Here is a 15,512-nt window from a genome sequence, read left to right as displayed (position 1 = left end):
AATAAAATATAATAAAGTAAATAAAATATATTTCTGGAACAAATGAATAACATTTCTTGAAATCGATATATGTGTATTACTAAAAACAAATCAATATAGATTAGTTTTTAAGGGTTGTAAAATATTTTCAATTAATTTAATTATGATCTTGTCCTTCTGCATGTGTTTACTTGGTGTTACATGTTTGAAAAGTCTGGAACAAATGACTAAAAACTGTAAAAGTTTACTTGAAAACTATCACTAGGATTTTATTTTAAACTATTAATTACTTAAATACAATATCAATGTCTATACATCTATTTAAAAAAAAAAAACCAATAGGAATTAATTTAAACTTGCACAACGTAACAAAAAAGTCCGTCATTCTTCAAGTGAGGTGAGCGTTGAAGTCCCGGATGTAAAGGAGAATTTGTATCCGCCTTTGTGTCGCAAAATGTTTACGTCCGTCAGACTACTTTACGTGAATCGTTGTTTATGGTGAGGATCGGATAAACTCAGCAGTATTTTAAGCTTTTTTCTGTCTGAATGTGTCCAACAGGTAGGATCAACAAACAGTGTGTATGGTACATTTATTCTCTCCATGGTTGACCGTCTCCTGGATGTTGGGACGTGTTGGTGGTGAAAGTGGCCGCTCACAGTTAGCTTCCTGTCGGCTACATGTGACGGAGAGTCCGCAGAGGCTCCAGGAGCTTTAAAAACACTTATAAAACAGTCAATAGATCAGTAAAACAGGCTCTAATCAGGGAATAATAATCATCTTTAATGGTGTGGGTGTTCACATAATGCTCAAAGTTGGTGTTTAATCTGCAGCATTTGGGACAGAAAAATGAATAGAAAGGAGATGAAAAACTATATTTATTTTTAAGGATACACGTGTTTTATTATTATTTTTTTTTAATTGACAGGTTAATTTTATTTGCTTTTCAATAGTTCAACTTTTCACTTATTTTTACAACACAATAAAATGAAATAATAGTATATAAATTAGTATTATCTGGACAGCTCTGTTTTTTTCTTCAATAAGAGTCACAATGTGTCCAATTTTAAATGTTTTTTTTAAACTGCATTAACAATAACATATGCCATGTAATATTATATAATACAGTGCACCCTTTATTATTTGTTTAGAAATGAATGAAAATTTTAAAGTGTATTACTTTGAAAAAAAAAATGTCATGATTATTTATGAAGTGTGATTTTTAAAAAGAGTAAAGAAAAGGGTAATATATTGAAATTGGCTTTTTTATTTTATGGACTTTTTATTTTTTCGTTTTTGTTTATTTATTTTTTGTCATGTTTGTGATCATACAAAATGACTTAAATAAAATTATAATTCTGGAACAAAATATTACATTTCTAACCCTTTCTCCTCAATCGGCATTTAAAGAAATATCTGTATAGAATTATTTACATTTCTATTTTTGTCACGTGCTCTGTTCCACTCATGATGTTTTTCTGTGTTAATCCTCTTTTTTCCATCTATTTTTCCGTGGTATTTTTTTGTTTCCAGCCCAACTCGCTGTGACTCCGCTGTACGATGGACCCGGTGGTCCTGAGCTACCAGGACAGCCTTCTGCGGCGCTCCGACGTCTCGCTCCTCGAAGGCCCTCATTGGCTGAACGATCAGGTCATCGGCTTTGCTTTCGAGTATTTTGCCACTGAGCGATTCTTCGGCGTCCTGGGGAACGCCCTCATCTTCATCAGCCCGGAGGTCACTCAGTTCATCAAGTGTTCGTCCTGCAAAGACGAGTTGTCGATCTTTCTAGAGCCACTGGACTTGGCCTCACGCCGCTGGGTCTTCCTCGCCGTCAACGACAACTCTGACCAGACGGCGGGGGGGACCCACTGGAGCCTCCTCCTCTACCACCACAGCTCCAACCACTTCGCCCACTACGACTCTCAGAGAAGCAGCGGTAACGCGGTGCACGCGCGGTGCATCGCCACCAGGCTGGAGCCGTTCCTGGGTTCCAGCAGTAAGGCGTCATTCACGGAGGAGCCGAGTCCATCGCAGCAGAACAGCTACGACTGCGGCATGTACGTCATCTGCATCGCAGAGGCTCTGTGTGAAAAGGCCCGGGTGGAGGAGGATGCGGCGCCGCTGTGCCTACCCGAGCACGTCATCACCCCGGCCTACATCTCACAGAAGAGAGACGAGTGGAGCCGACTTATCCGCCGTCTCGCTAAGCCGTCCTTTCCTTAGCACGTTAGCATGTGCAGAAAAATTGCAACGTTTTTAATTTATTTACAGAATAAACAGGAAGTCGTCATAATTCCAGAAAGTTCTTTTTGAATTATATGTTGAGGTTTATTGTTCAGGAAATTGACTTTGATCTCCTGATGTTTTGACTGTCAAGAGATCAAAGTAAATTTCCTGAAAAATCAATTTAATCGACTATTAATCGATTAATAGTCGATTTAATCGTTCAGTTTAATGAAAATAAAGTTCAATCAACTTTCAGCTAAAGTGCATTGAGGAGTTCATGTGCTATTCATACAGTGTGTTAATGCAATTTAATTGTTTTTTTTGTGTGTTTTTGGACATTTTTTTGGATCGATGCGATAATTATGTGGTGAAATATTGCAATATATCTATTTTTTCTTATTAGATTTATTCCTTTATCTATTCAAAATTGAATAAATCTCTGTTTCTTTCACACTCGATGCTTAAACCTGAGTGTGAGGCAGGAATAAAGAGTCATTTTTGTTACTTTCAGACAGATTGATTGTCGCTAACGCTGGACTGGTTTCCACTGTCACATATTTCACCCAGAGGAACCAGTCAGACAGGAGTCAGGATTTACTATTGTCCTCATAAAGACACACAAAGCTCTCGCCTTGGCAGCGTTACACGTCACTGAGACAAAGTCGCTCACACTGATTAGCTTCTAAATGGACAATTAATCATGTTTATCAATGAGTGTTTACAGGTTCACAGTCTTTATAATGTTCTCTTTAACCCTGAAGCTAAACGATGCACTGCCAACAACAACTAGGGCTGGGAAATATATTGAGATTCAAGATGTGTATTAAGTTTTCTATTTGAGCGATATAGAACATTACTATAGCGATTGATATATATTTTATAGTTTATTATGTATTAAAACACAGCATGAAAAGCACAGTTAGATGATCACTGAGTGCATCCTAACACAGACCTTCCACTAAACAAGCCACACTACGCAACTCACTCACACGTGCTGTCCCTTAGAGGAGAATAAGTTTAAAGTAGAACATATTGTGCAACTGTTTGATAATAAATGTGACATTTTTCATCAGGAAATTTAACCCTGAGATGTCTTTCTGTTAACACTTCATTTGAATTAAAAATAGAGATTTATGATGTATATTGTCTCTAATACAATAATTTTAGAATGAATTACCTGTTTCCATAATGTTTTTAAACACTATTCCGTAAAGTAACTGAGTTACTCCTAGTAATGTAAGTAACTTGTTCCTATTCTTCAGCAACTGGCTTCATACTGTATAAAACCACACACACAAACACACGCTAATTTAAAGCTGTGAAAGACAACTTGAGTTATGGAAATCATCTTTTACAAATATAAAATCATTATTTAGGATTTCACAGTTATCATTGTTTTTTTTTATTTCTTTTTACTTTTCCTGAGAAATAGGAAAAATATGGAAAAACATAAGTTGGGCTCGCTCTAAAGGTGCGTTCACACTGAACGCGACTCTGGCGACTACATTACATTCAAAATCAATGTCAATAACATCAAACAACTTCCCTTCAAGCATCGCAACTCACGCAATTCCAGCGACTCAATTACACGATCTGAGTCGCTGGAAAACGCTCAAATATGAAAATTAATAACATTTGAAGCGACTTCAAGTGACTCTGTGTCACGACATCCAATCAGCAACGAGTTTTGACATCACGTCACTGATGAAGTTAGCAAAAAGAGCATTAATTTGTAATGCATCACATCATAGCTGATCAATCAGATTAAACGTAATGCATCACATCATAGCTGACCAATCAGATTAAATGTAATGCATCACATCATAGCTGATCAATCAGATTAAACGTAATATATCACATCATAACTGACTAATCAGATTAAACGTAATATATCACATCATAACTGCACGGCACCAAAACAGCATTAAATGGAGATTATTTTGTCAGTTTTTAGAGTTCATAAATGTATTTATACATAGTGCCTGGAAGTTTTTTTTATTATTATTTTGAATTGAATTAATTGGTGTTATTTTATTTAAAAAATAACTGTACTGTAAAAAAAAAAAAAAACTGTACATTTTGACAAACCTTATATTTTATAGAGATGCGTTTGTGGAAAACAAACAAAGTTCTAATTGTGGTAGGTTGTGTCTCCTCCTTTTTAAGTTTCTACATGAGATGTTTACTGTATGTAAGGGACCCGTACCAAGATTTATTACCAACAATAAACATGACGGGTGAAAATAACTAATGACTTTTACTTTGAGTATTATTTAGATTTAATTTAGATTTAACGGCAGCGTTTGACACTGTCAACCATGAAATATTGCTTTCACGCCTCAAAAATCATATTCTCATTAAAGGTACTGCCTTAACTTGGTTTAGATCGTACCTTGAAAATCGATCTTTTGCCGTCCACCTTGGTCCTTACCTTTCTGGAGTTGCCCCACTCAGCTGTGGTGTGCTGCAGGGCTCCATTTTGGGCCCCTTATTGTTTTCAATGTATATGTTCAGAAAATATAAAATGGACTTTCATTGTTTTGCAGACGACCTGCAAATGTATCTTCCTTTGAAGCCAGGCACAGACAATGCTCAAGTTTTGTTTGATTGTTTACAGGAAGTGAAGGACTGGATGGCTCAAAATTGCCTAAAGCTTAATTTACTCTAAAACTGAAATTGTTGTATTTGGTAACTCATGTGATGTCACTGCTCTGGGCCCTTTGAGTATCTATTTCCACGACTCTGCTCGGAATCTTGGGGTTGTTTTGGACAGTTTATTTAAGTTTGACAGACAAATAAGTTTTTTCAGCTGCGTTTGCTCAGAAAAATCAAATCCTATTTACCTCACGCCGACCTGGAGCGTGTCATTCGTGCTTTTATTACGTGTCGCTTAGATTATTGTAACTCTCTGTACTGTGGGCTCGATCAAACTTCCATCCGGCGTCTGCAGTTGGTTGAAAACGCAGCGGCGCGTTTGCTCACGGGAACGAGGAAACGTGAGCACATACAGTAACTCCTGTGTTGGCCTCTCTGCACTGGCTTCAGTCAGTTTTAGGATTCAGTTCAAGATACTGTTGATGGTTTTTAAATGTCTGAATGGGTTGGTTGGCTCCATCCTACCTTTTAGAGCTTCTGTTGATCTGTGATCCAGGTCGAACACTGAGATCCTCCAATAAAATAACTCTGGTGGTGTCTATAGCTAAGCGTAAAACCAGAGGAGACCAGGCCTTTACCGTAGCGGCTCCGAGTCTCAGGAACAGCCTTCAGCTGAACGTCATAATGGTCCAGTCCATTCATGTTTTTAAGTCATTGTTGAAAACCCATCTTTTTGCTTTGGCTTTCAACACAAGTTGATTTTATTATTATTATTTTATGCTGTATATTTTTACATTGTATTTTATAATGTTTGCTGTACAGCACTTTGGGCAGTTGTAGCTGTTTTGAAATGTTATATAAATAAAGTTGACATTGACATTAATTCAGCTACTTTTTACTTGTACTTGAGTAGATTTATCAGTACTCTTTACTCCTATGCTGCCCTCTATGGGTTGAAACCAGGATATTACAGTTGATTTTTGTTATTGACTGAGAACAAGATCATGTGACGTTTTGGGACCAGTCACAAACAAGCACTGTTAGCCCCGCCCCTTTTATTAAAACAATCACCTGTGGACTCAATCTGTGGTGAGTAGGTTGGACTGAGAGAATAGTGAGTAATGAGGAGCTAGCATAGCATAGCATAGCATAGCATAGCATAGATTGTTTTATTTGATAGTATAGAGTGGGCGTGTCTTAACTGCTTCAGGAGCCACGCCCATAATCAAGGCCTTATTTTTTAAATGTACCTCCTAGTTGCAGATCAGGAGAAAGCAGGAGTTTAGTTACGATGTTTAAGATGGAAAAACCTGGTTTATCATCACGTCCTGTATTTAATGATTCCGTGTCGTCCAGTTCCTCGTTATATTATATTCAGTTACAATAGGATTCTTAAAAAAAACACAAATTTTAATGTTGTACTTACCAGGAAAGAAGAAATGACTGGTCCATCGTTTGGACGCCACTGTCGTCCATCTTACTACAAACAAACATCATGTCTGCATTAGTCGTCACAGGTCTACACGACAAGACGTGCAACCTTTTAACGACAATATGCATGTTTTTTTTTTTAAAAAAACAATAAATGACCACATTATTAACTTTATGTTGCATAATTTTGACCGTTCAGTAAGAAAAATATTATCAATAATCATTAAAAACATCTCCTCAGGTGTATATTTATTCTAGAATCTTCATTTATTTTATTACAATGTATTACATTTTTATGTATTTAATTTCCCAACAGTTTAAAAAAAATCATGTACTTTATTTTATTATATTTTAATTTATTTAATTACATTTTAATTAAAAAAAATATGATATTTTCACTTACTTTATTATATTGTATTACATTTTTATTTATTTAATTTACTATTATTTCATCAACAAGTGCAACCTTTTAACAACAATATGCATGTTTTTTTTCAACTTACAAACAATAAATGACCATAATAAGTTTATTATGTTGCATAATTGTGAGCGTCAGTAAGAAAAACACCACCAACAATTGTTAAAAACCTCTCCTCTGATGTCTATTTATTCTAAAAGGATTCCATAAACTATATAACTCTATATATTTACATTTCATTTCATCCTTCAGGGGGAGATTTTCAGACAATTAAAAACGTGAACAACTTTCAGCATCAGAGCATCAAAGTTCATTTGAAAATGTAGAAAATAAACAGATTTCATTCATATTACAAACGAAACTCATGCTTTGTGTTTTTTCTTCTTCAGTCGATCACAGTAAACCTTCATTTGTTTTACAGCATCACTTTTTTCCCCATAAATAACAAAGTAGTACCAGGGAATACATCTAATACAACTATTTCAGAAATAGTGTCAACCTCTGTGGAAAAACAAAGTGCATTATTGTTGCTTGTTTGAACAACGTTGAGAGAATAAAACACTATAATCTGGTCGTTTAACATCAGATTAAATTCATTCATTTTCAGTCAGTTGATGATCTTCATTTTAGGATTTCTCACATTATTTCCCGTGGTTGTGGCGACTCTGGGCTCGTCAGCTGAAGGGTTAAAAAGCTGAAATACACAGTGTGTGTGTGTGTGTGTGTTTGCATAGTCTGGAAGTGATCAGTGAACAGGAACTGGTTCCATTAATCTGAGGTTCGAAAAGCTGGTCCTGGGTCTGTGCAGGAGTGCATCGTCAGCAAATATGACGAGTTACAGTCGTCAGCGGCGTTACCTGTAGAAACAGGAGACAGACAGGAATATATCATCCTAATACGCTGCAAAACCACAAATCTCAGAGATTAAATACCTTAAATTAAGGTGACGTGCTTTTCTTTCCCTTCTTTTCAGTTACTTTTAGTGTGCGAGTATTTTTACAATTTTAAGATCTTTTTACTTAAAACATCTTGGTAAGCCAAAGTTTCCTGTTTTATTGTCAGATAACATTATTTAATGTGTTTTTATTGCTGATTTTACGTTGTTTATTTTTTTCTGTTGCACAAAATAAATACATAAAATAACTAAACAAAATAAATAAATAAACAAGTTCAACTTTCTATTTTTACATTTAGATTTATTTCAATATATTTTTACAATATTTTTTTTATTTATTCTATTACATTTTTATTTATTTCCCTATCATAACATTTAAATGTATTCCATGTATTTTCTTTTATCATGTTTTTATTTATCACTCTTCTTATTAGATTATACTTTCACTTATTTTATTACATTTTTTATATTTTTCTTCATTTCTTACATTATCTTTTATTTATTCTAATTTTGTCGAACCTATTTTAGACATTTTAATTTATTTTATAATATTTTAATTTATTTTATAATATTTTAATTTATTTTGTTATAATTTCATTTTTTAATGAAATGTTTTTATTGATTTTTTAACATTTTGTTTATTTCGTTAGGAGACTTGTTGGCTGGTATTTGTAGTTTAATGTAGACGTGTCTCACCTCTCTCTCAGTGGCTGGTTAGAGTTGGTGAGGAACGACAGCTGCTGCTCCAGGCTGCAAACACGAAACGCCAAGTAACACGACGACAGGATGAGGAGGATGATCCTGGAAGTACACACACACTTTATGCGTGTTTATCCAGGCAGTACTGTACACACTTATCCTGCAGCTTCTCATGCCTCTGGCCACATTGTGTTAGTCTAACTAAGCATGTAGAGGAGCAGTAACTCTACTCTGAGCTCCTCACTGTGTCATGCAGCATGTATAAGTGACTGATGACAGAAGCAAAGTAATAACTGTAATCTACCACAATGAACACTAGAGGGCAGCACTACACTATTGATTATTTATCACATTACTCTGCTCAACAAGAGCTTTAATAAATCATTATTTAATCAAATTATATACATTTTTAATGATGTTTACATTTATATCTAAATCATATTATGTTTATACTTTCTTTCCAACAATTTTTACTTTTCTATTACTTTTCTTTTTTCCCCTTTTTATATATATATTTATCTCTTTTTATTTTATTTCTTATCTTACTATTTATGCCATTTTAATTTTTTTTACTGTTTATGCTTTTTTCCCTTTGACTATTTATGATTTTTTTTTTTTTTTTTAATGTTTATGCTTTTTTCTTTACTATTTACATCACTTTATTTCATTTTTACGATTTATGTCTTTTTTCTTTGATTACTTATGCCATCTTTTCTTTTTGCTGGAAGCAGACACGCCCGATCACAATCTGTGTTTGGATGAATATGCATAATGACAATGAAAGGATTCTGGTAATATTACAAAAATGACATTTTAATCATATCTTGAAAATTCAATAATTTTACATTTTTAAAAACATACAAATAATAATAATCTGGGAATAATAATCTGTCATATAGAATTCACTTTATTATTGTATAAATAGTAGTTTTAGACTACTATAGTCGTTTATATTTCTTCTTCACATCTAATGTAGTTTAACACGTATCAATAGGTTTCTATCGCTGTGTGTGTTTACGGTTCTTCTTCATAATGAGAAATAGAAAAATATGAAGTGAAGTTGTTTGTTTCTCTGTGAACTCACAGCAGGGTGAAGAACTTGAGCAGCTGGTACTCCATCTGTCCCAGTTCAGACACTGGTTCTGATAAAAGAAGACCTCTGTCTGTCTGTAGGACTCGCTCTGGAACACACACACACACACACACACACACACACACACACACACACACACACACTGAATATTCCCTACTATCTCCTTTCCTAACTCCTTTCCTTAACCCCATGGATGACGTCACAAGGATAAGGAAAGGAGTTAGGAAACGGCCATCACGTTTGTTTTGACAATCAGACACACTTCCACTAGGTGACATAGTAATAATAATGTATCAGTGTTTGCTAGGCTAAAGGAGGTGATAAAGGAAGCATTGAGCCTCTTTCTAGGGCTGTAATCAACCAAGACTATGGCACACGTAGCGATTAGTCGACCAAAAAAATGAATTAAAAAAACATAGAATGAATGATGAAGTTCAGAGGAGGACGAGGAGAAAGAAAAAGTTTTTAAACACAAACCATTTAATCAAGCTTTGACCAGAACCCGACAAAGTAAAAGTGAAACCTACAGTTCTGACACACATTATGTATTTATATCAGAGTCTGACCTGAAACCCACTATTAAAACCTATGACATATTTATATGTTTATTTTCCTCTCTCTCTCTCTGTAGTGCCATCGCGTACCCCTGTTTGAGAACCACAGCACTAAAGATGCATTTAATTAATTATTTATAATGACACAGGAGTTTTTATGATATGTGAGCTATGAGCTGCTCTTTTCTTTGGACTCTGGCTGTCAAACAAACGATGCAGAGCTCTGAAAACAATCAGAGGTGAAGCCGTTAAAACGTCCACAGTGTCTGTGATAATCTCCACTTAACCTGCATCCGCCCCAAAGCCTTTTTGGACAAGCCCACACATGATTTCATCTCCATTTGGAATTGAAAGGTGCCGTTACATAACGAGGATGTCAGCGTTCCAAAAGGACTCAGTGATGGTGTCATTCAGACAGAAATAAAAAGTGCTCACCTTCCAACGCTTGCTCTGATTGGTAGGGAGCGTCAGCAGGTGACAGACTTCCTGTAGAGTTTCCCAGGAGGTCGGGGAGGGAGGAGGACACGGACACCACTGAAGGGTTTCTCCTCCACTTTAACACTGACTGGTATTCATCCACCGCGGGAAACTCATCTGGAGCCGGGAACTCATCCTGTGGAGGAGAAAAGAGATGAAATACCAGGATTTTCATGTTCTTTATTAGTTTATTAAAGGTTTTACTAACCAAGATATTTCATTTCATTTTATTGAAAGCCCCGTTTGCTCCTGACTTATTGCAGGAGCTATTCTGCCTGGGGTCTCCTTCATTTGAATTTATAGTCAGCAGTGAACAAAAGACTGTAAGGAACCTAATAGAATAAGGTCAGATATCTACACCAAGTGTCACAGTCCCAGGTAACAAAGAAAGAATCAGGTTTTATATTTAACCCATACCATACCATAAATGTAACCATACAAACATAATCTCTTTCTGCAAAGGATCACAATGATGAAAAACATCTTCCTTACATCAGGTTAGAACAGACATAGGCAACTGCTGGTCCGGGGTCCAAGCTGAATTTTGTGCGGCCCCCAAAGCAAATGAACTAAACGACTCAAAAAAGTATTTTCTTTTTTTAAAACATACAAAAATACAACAAAAAAAAAAACAGAAACATTTATAAAATGTCAACACACAAGGTGACTAGAAATGTAAAAACACCAAAAAAATGTACAAAATGGAAAAGATAGAATATTACACAAAATGGCAACAAAAACACATTACATTTTAGAAAGATAAAAATACTGAAAATGAAAGCAGAAATACACAAAATAAGGAAAAAACCAGACGACCACAAATACACAAAAATAACACAATTTACAAATGACAACAAAAATACAAAAACATGTAATTACAGAAATATACACAAAAGGACAAGAAAATAATAGAAAAATATATAAAATTACACAAAATGACTCAAAAAAAAAAAAGAAAAAGAAAATGACGCAAATTACCAAAAAACAGAACAAACAAAAAGACGAATAAAGACATGTAATGGAAATCTTAGAGCATACACTAAATGTTTGAAAAACAACAAAGAAATTACAAAATGACAACAAAAATACACAAAATGACTATGAAAACAAAAAACTACAGAAAAACAAACAAAAATAAAATGATAACACAAAGCCTTTGTTCTCTCCTCTATTAATGCTCAAATTGGTGACATTAATATTGATCATGTGAATCTCAGATCAGATACAATCACATTTGTTGCCCTCACTGTTATAACAGTTTCCTATTGAAGGTAATCCTGTATGTAATAACTGAACTCCTCATAATTTAATTATGTGAAACCAGCCATGTTGGTGTCACTGAGAAGAGTAGAAGACGCACGCACGCACACACGCACGCACACACACACATACGTTACCAAGGTGACCCAGAGAGACTCAGGAACTCATTCACTGCAGCAGAAACCTGATGATCTATTGATCTCAGAAAAATCTCTCTCACACACACACGCACACGCACTGACAGTGTGTGGAACATTTCCATCTCACTGACCAGAGACAGCGTGGGTTCCTCCATGAACTGCTTCAGGCTCAGACTCTTCCCATTGACCTGCAGAGGAAGAGGAGGACACAGATCTTCATCACACGTGTTGGTTAAGCAGCATTCAGTCATCAGTCATCAGTCTGACCTGTAGGTGTGTGCAGATCCTGCGGAGAACGTCGTACACGCTGTCTCGTGACAGTAGGGACACAAATACGTACTGAGGACACACAGTAGAAGCAGACATGTTAACACACACACTGGTCCTTTAAACCTATCTTTAACAGACAAGGTTAGTCAGAGTGGAAACATTATACAAACAAGCCTTTAAAGTCCTGGATAGAAAACCAAGGCACTATCATCACTGTTCAATCCTAAAAAGTACCACCTTTTAAATTGGGACAGTCAGATCTGAGTCTCATATACAAAGTAACACATGATGTGACCTCAGCTCCTCTGACAGAGTTCATCAGCCAAAGAAACAGCTCTGAGCGCGTCACTCCAGGCTCTGTAAGAGGCCATTGTGTCACGCTTTCAGTCGCTCGGCCTGGTCAGTAAGGGGCGCTGCTGAGTGGAACTCAACACCTGAGGAGGTTAAACAGCTAACCACTGACAAGGCCTTTATAAAACAATTTAAAATTTGTCTTATTAACATGTACGTCTGCCAACATTAAAAGTCGAGCATGTTGCACTGCATTGTATTGTATTAGATAACGTAGCCTTTTGAACATGTGTTTTTTGTGTTTTAATATTGTAACAGGTTTTTTGTGTGTTTTAATATTGTAACAGGTACTGTTATTGTTGTTATTGACTTGTACATGTATTGTCATGCTTGTATTTTACTGCCTTTTTACATCTTAGCCAGGGGACTACAGATGAAAAATAGCCTCCTGGCTAATTCTGGCTTTTTAAAACCATGTTTGTTCATGTGTTATATGAAATTGTACTGTCCCCTTTCAAATAAACCAATACAACAACAACAATGACACACACAGTGAAGTGATTCCCTATTCATCGTTGTCCTCACTCAGAGCCAAAGACCCACATCTAGCTCGTCCACTGGGTAAAGGTGGGTTCACACCAAACGCCACAAAAGCCACTAGAATACATTCAAAGTCAATATAAAATTACACCATCTCAAGCCGCCTCCCTTCAAGCGATACGACTTGCACGATTCCGGTGACCGACCCAGTCGCTCAGAGATGAAAAATTTGAACTTAAAGCTGTTAACCTGTTAACCCCGTGAGTAAAGTCTACATTCTAAGTGAACTCATCTTTTAGTAACTCCGTAAGTTGATCACTTTAACTGTAAAAGCGGCGTGATGTAAACGTACGACTGGAGAAGAAGTGATCCAACCCTCTCTCCCCCGACACGCACACACGCACACACACACACACACACACACACACACACACACACACAGTGATGAAGTGATGGAATGACCAAAAAACACCACTATGTTCAGTCGCTTCAATCACATTCGGTGTGAACACACCTTAAGTCTCAACTTTAGAAGTAATAATTATAGCTGCCTCACAGCAATAGTTGATATTATAGGCAATATTTGGCAATTTTAGGCAATTCTAGGCAACATACAGAGTGCAGGAAAATGAAAAACGGCTATCCAAAATTCAGTTATTAAGACAAAAATCCAAATATCCACAAATTGCATCGAGACAGCATGAAGATGTTGGAATCTGTGTATCATTCATTCATTCGTTTTTCATTATGTAACAAAAACATGAAAAACGAAAAAAACATTCATTATTTGATATTTGTTTCCAAAACCAAAATGAAAAAACGGAAAACGCCTTGTTTTTCAAATTCAAGCTCTTTTTCTTCGGTACAGAAAACAAAAAACGGAAAACGAACACCTTTGTTTGTTTTCTCCATCACCGATTGGCTAAAGTACGTGACCAGGAAGTGAAGCGTTACACATTCTGTGATATCTTTATCTCTGCAACACTCAGAGTCTCTAAATCCTCCTAAATGTCTGTGAGGAGGTTCTGTGTCCAACACCAGCTAAAGTGAAAAGGACACGTTTCTGATGCACAGTTGGAAGCAGCGATCTTATCATGCTGTACTGTTAGCATAGCCGTTAGCGTTGGATGAGAGTACACTTCCGGATCATTTAGAGGAATTGTTTCTGCAAAATTGCAAGATTAGTGGAAAAATGTAGTTTTCTTTCCACAATTTACAATTAAAACGACTGCATTGATGTGATATAAACAAAAGAAACTGCAAGCCCCTAAAAATATGGTAGTACAGACCCTAGAGGTTCACTGTAGCGCCACCTTTAGGAAGATTGGCCTGTTTTTACAGATGAGCTGCTCTAGGATGGGACTGGAGCTTAGTGCAAGATGTGGTGATTTTTCACGTGCGGGAAGTAGGATTTAAGAAGACAGAGAAGAAGACGCAGAACAACAATAGGTAAACTTTTACATTTACATTCTTTGTCATTTGGGTTGAGTTTCCCTTTAAATACTCAGCTCTTCATCCTTTACAAGGACAGGCAACAGAACCACAATGTACAGACGTGTGTGTGTGTGTGTGTGTGTATACATGAGGTTATGTAATCCATATTACACAATTGTGTGCACATAAAAAGGAGAGGACATTTGCTCTTGTTTGGTACTAGTGAACATGTTAAGCTCATGAACTGAATGTTTTTTTCTGTGTGGAGCGTCCACATGTTACATAAAGGAAACATTATTTGTGACCAACATGTGAAGGTAAAGACAGACACAGTAATAGGACAAGGTGATGCAAATTTACAAAAAGTCAAATATGGCAGAAATCATGCATCTATACTAAGGATCTTATGCTACACAGGGCCAGGGGTTACTTCACTAGTTTAATACACAAAATACCAACAAAAATACACTAAATGACTACAAATACAAACAAAAGAACAAAAATACACTAAATTATGAGAAAATAACAAACAAAAATACACTAAATGACTATAAACACACAAAATAACTAGAAAGGTAACAAAACTACAAAAATACACCAAATGACAACAAATATACACAAAATATCTGAAAGATTTACAAAATGTCAACGAAAATATACAAAAATTACTCCAAAAACGAACAAAACAACAAAAATAAAATATGCATATTTTTAAATGTCAATAAAAGCATACAACAATGATTTCAAAAACACACAACGACAGAAAAATATATATTAAATAAATGTTTTTAATAACATGCAGAGAGCGATGTTGTGACTGCAGCTGTTACTATTAATAATTATGTACTTGAGTAAATGCTTTACACAGCGTTCTTGGACTCTACTATCCAGAGTACATGAGGTGACTTTGCTATTTCTGAACTTTGTGACTGTGATAGTGCTGACTCGACACTTCTTTTGTCCGAGTCAGTGCTGCAGCAGCAGCGTCCACCTGAAAGGTGTGTGCAAAAAAACATTTGTCCTATAATACATGTATTAAAGCTGAGTATCTGTTTGTGTTTCAGTGTAAGTTTGATGTATTTGTTGTGTACTAGACAAATGTCAAACATACAATTTTACCCCAAAAACACACAAAATTAATCCAAAACAACATACAAATTTATCAAAAAATACACAAAAGGACAAGAAAAAATTCACAATGACAGCAATTTT

At 35.7% G+C, this 15,512-nt stretch overlaps 2 protein-coding genes across 4 annotated transcripts in view; one reads left to right on the top strand and one right to left on the bottom strand.

Annotated features, from left to right (window-relative positions):
• The first annotated feature begins 403 nt into the window (after positions 1-403).
• On the top strand, positions 404-3,319 carry senp8 (SUMO peptidase family member, NEDD8 specific). Of its 2 annotated transcripts, none has more exons than XM_028439104.1 (2): positions 404-477; positions 1,511-3,319. In XM_028439104.1, the coding sequence occupies exon 2, from the start codon at positions 1,538-1,540 to the stop codon at positions 2,198-2,200; it is 663 nt and encodes a 220-aa protein (XP_028294905.1). In that variant the 5' UTR covers positions 404-477; positions 1,511-1,537; the 3' UTR covers positions 2,201-3,319. The 2 variants fall into 2 exon arrangements, with proteins under 2 accessions (XP_028294905.1, XP_028294904.1); XM_028439103.1 differs by having other exon boundaries at positions 436-538; positions 1,511-3,316.
• Positions 3,320-6,804: 3,485 nt separating this feature from the next.
• Positions 6,805-15,512, bottom strand: part of LOC114457162 (GRAM domain-containing protein 2A-like) — a 40,795-nt gene continuing 32,087 nt past the window's right edge. For both annotated transcript variants that reach the window (XM_028439100.1, XM_028439101.1), the window contains exons 7-12: positions 12,033-12,104; positions 11,897-11,953; positions 10,324-10,501; positions 9,326-9,422; positions 8,239-8,343; positions 6,805-7,504 (exon numbers count right to left, since the gene is read on the bottom strand). In XM_028439100.1, the coding sequence (XP_028294901.1) occupies positions 7,501-7,504; positions 8,239-8,343; positions 9,326-9,422; positions 10,324-10,501; positions 11,897-11,953; positions 12,033-12,104 (513 nt within the window). In that variant the 3' untranslated portion in view covers positions 6,805-7,500. The remainder of the gene's footprint in view (positions 7,505-8,238; positions 8,344-9,325; positions 9,423-10,323; positions 10,502-11,896; positions 11,954-12,032; positions 12,105-15,512) is intronic.

Source organism: Gouania willdenowi, chromosome 3 (assembly GCF_900634775.1).
Source record: "Gouania willdenowi chromosome 3, fGouWil2.1, whole genome shotgun sequence".
NCBI classification, from domain to species: Eukaryota; Metazoa; Chordata; class Actinopteri; order Blenniiformes; family Gobiesocidae; genus Gouania; species Gouania willdenowi.
The sequence above is the reverse complement of the archived record's forward strand: the minus strand, read 5'-3'. Positions and strand labels throughout refer to the sequence as shown.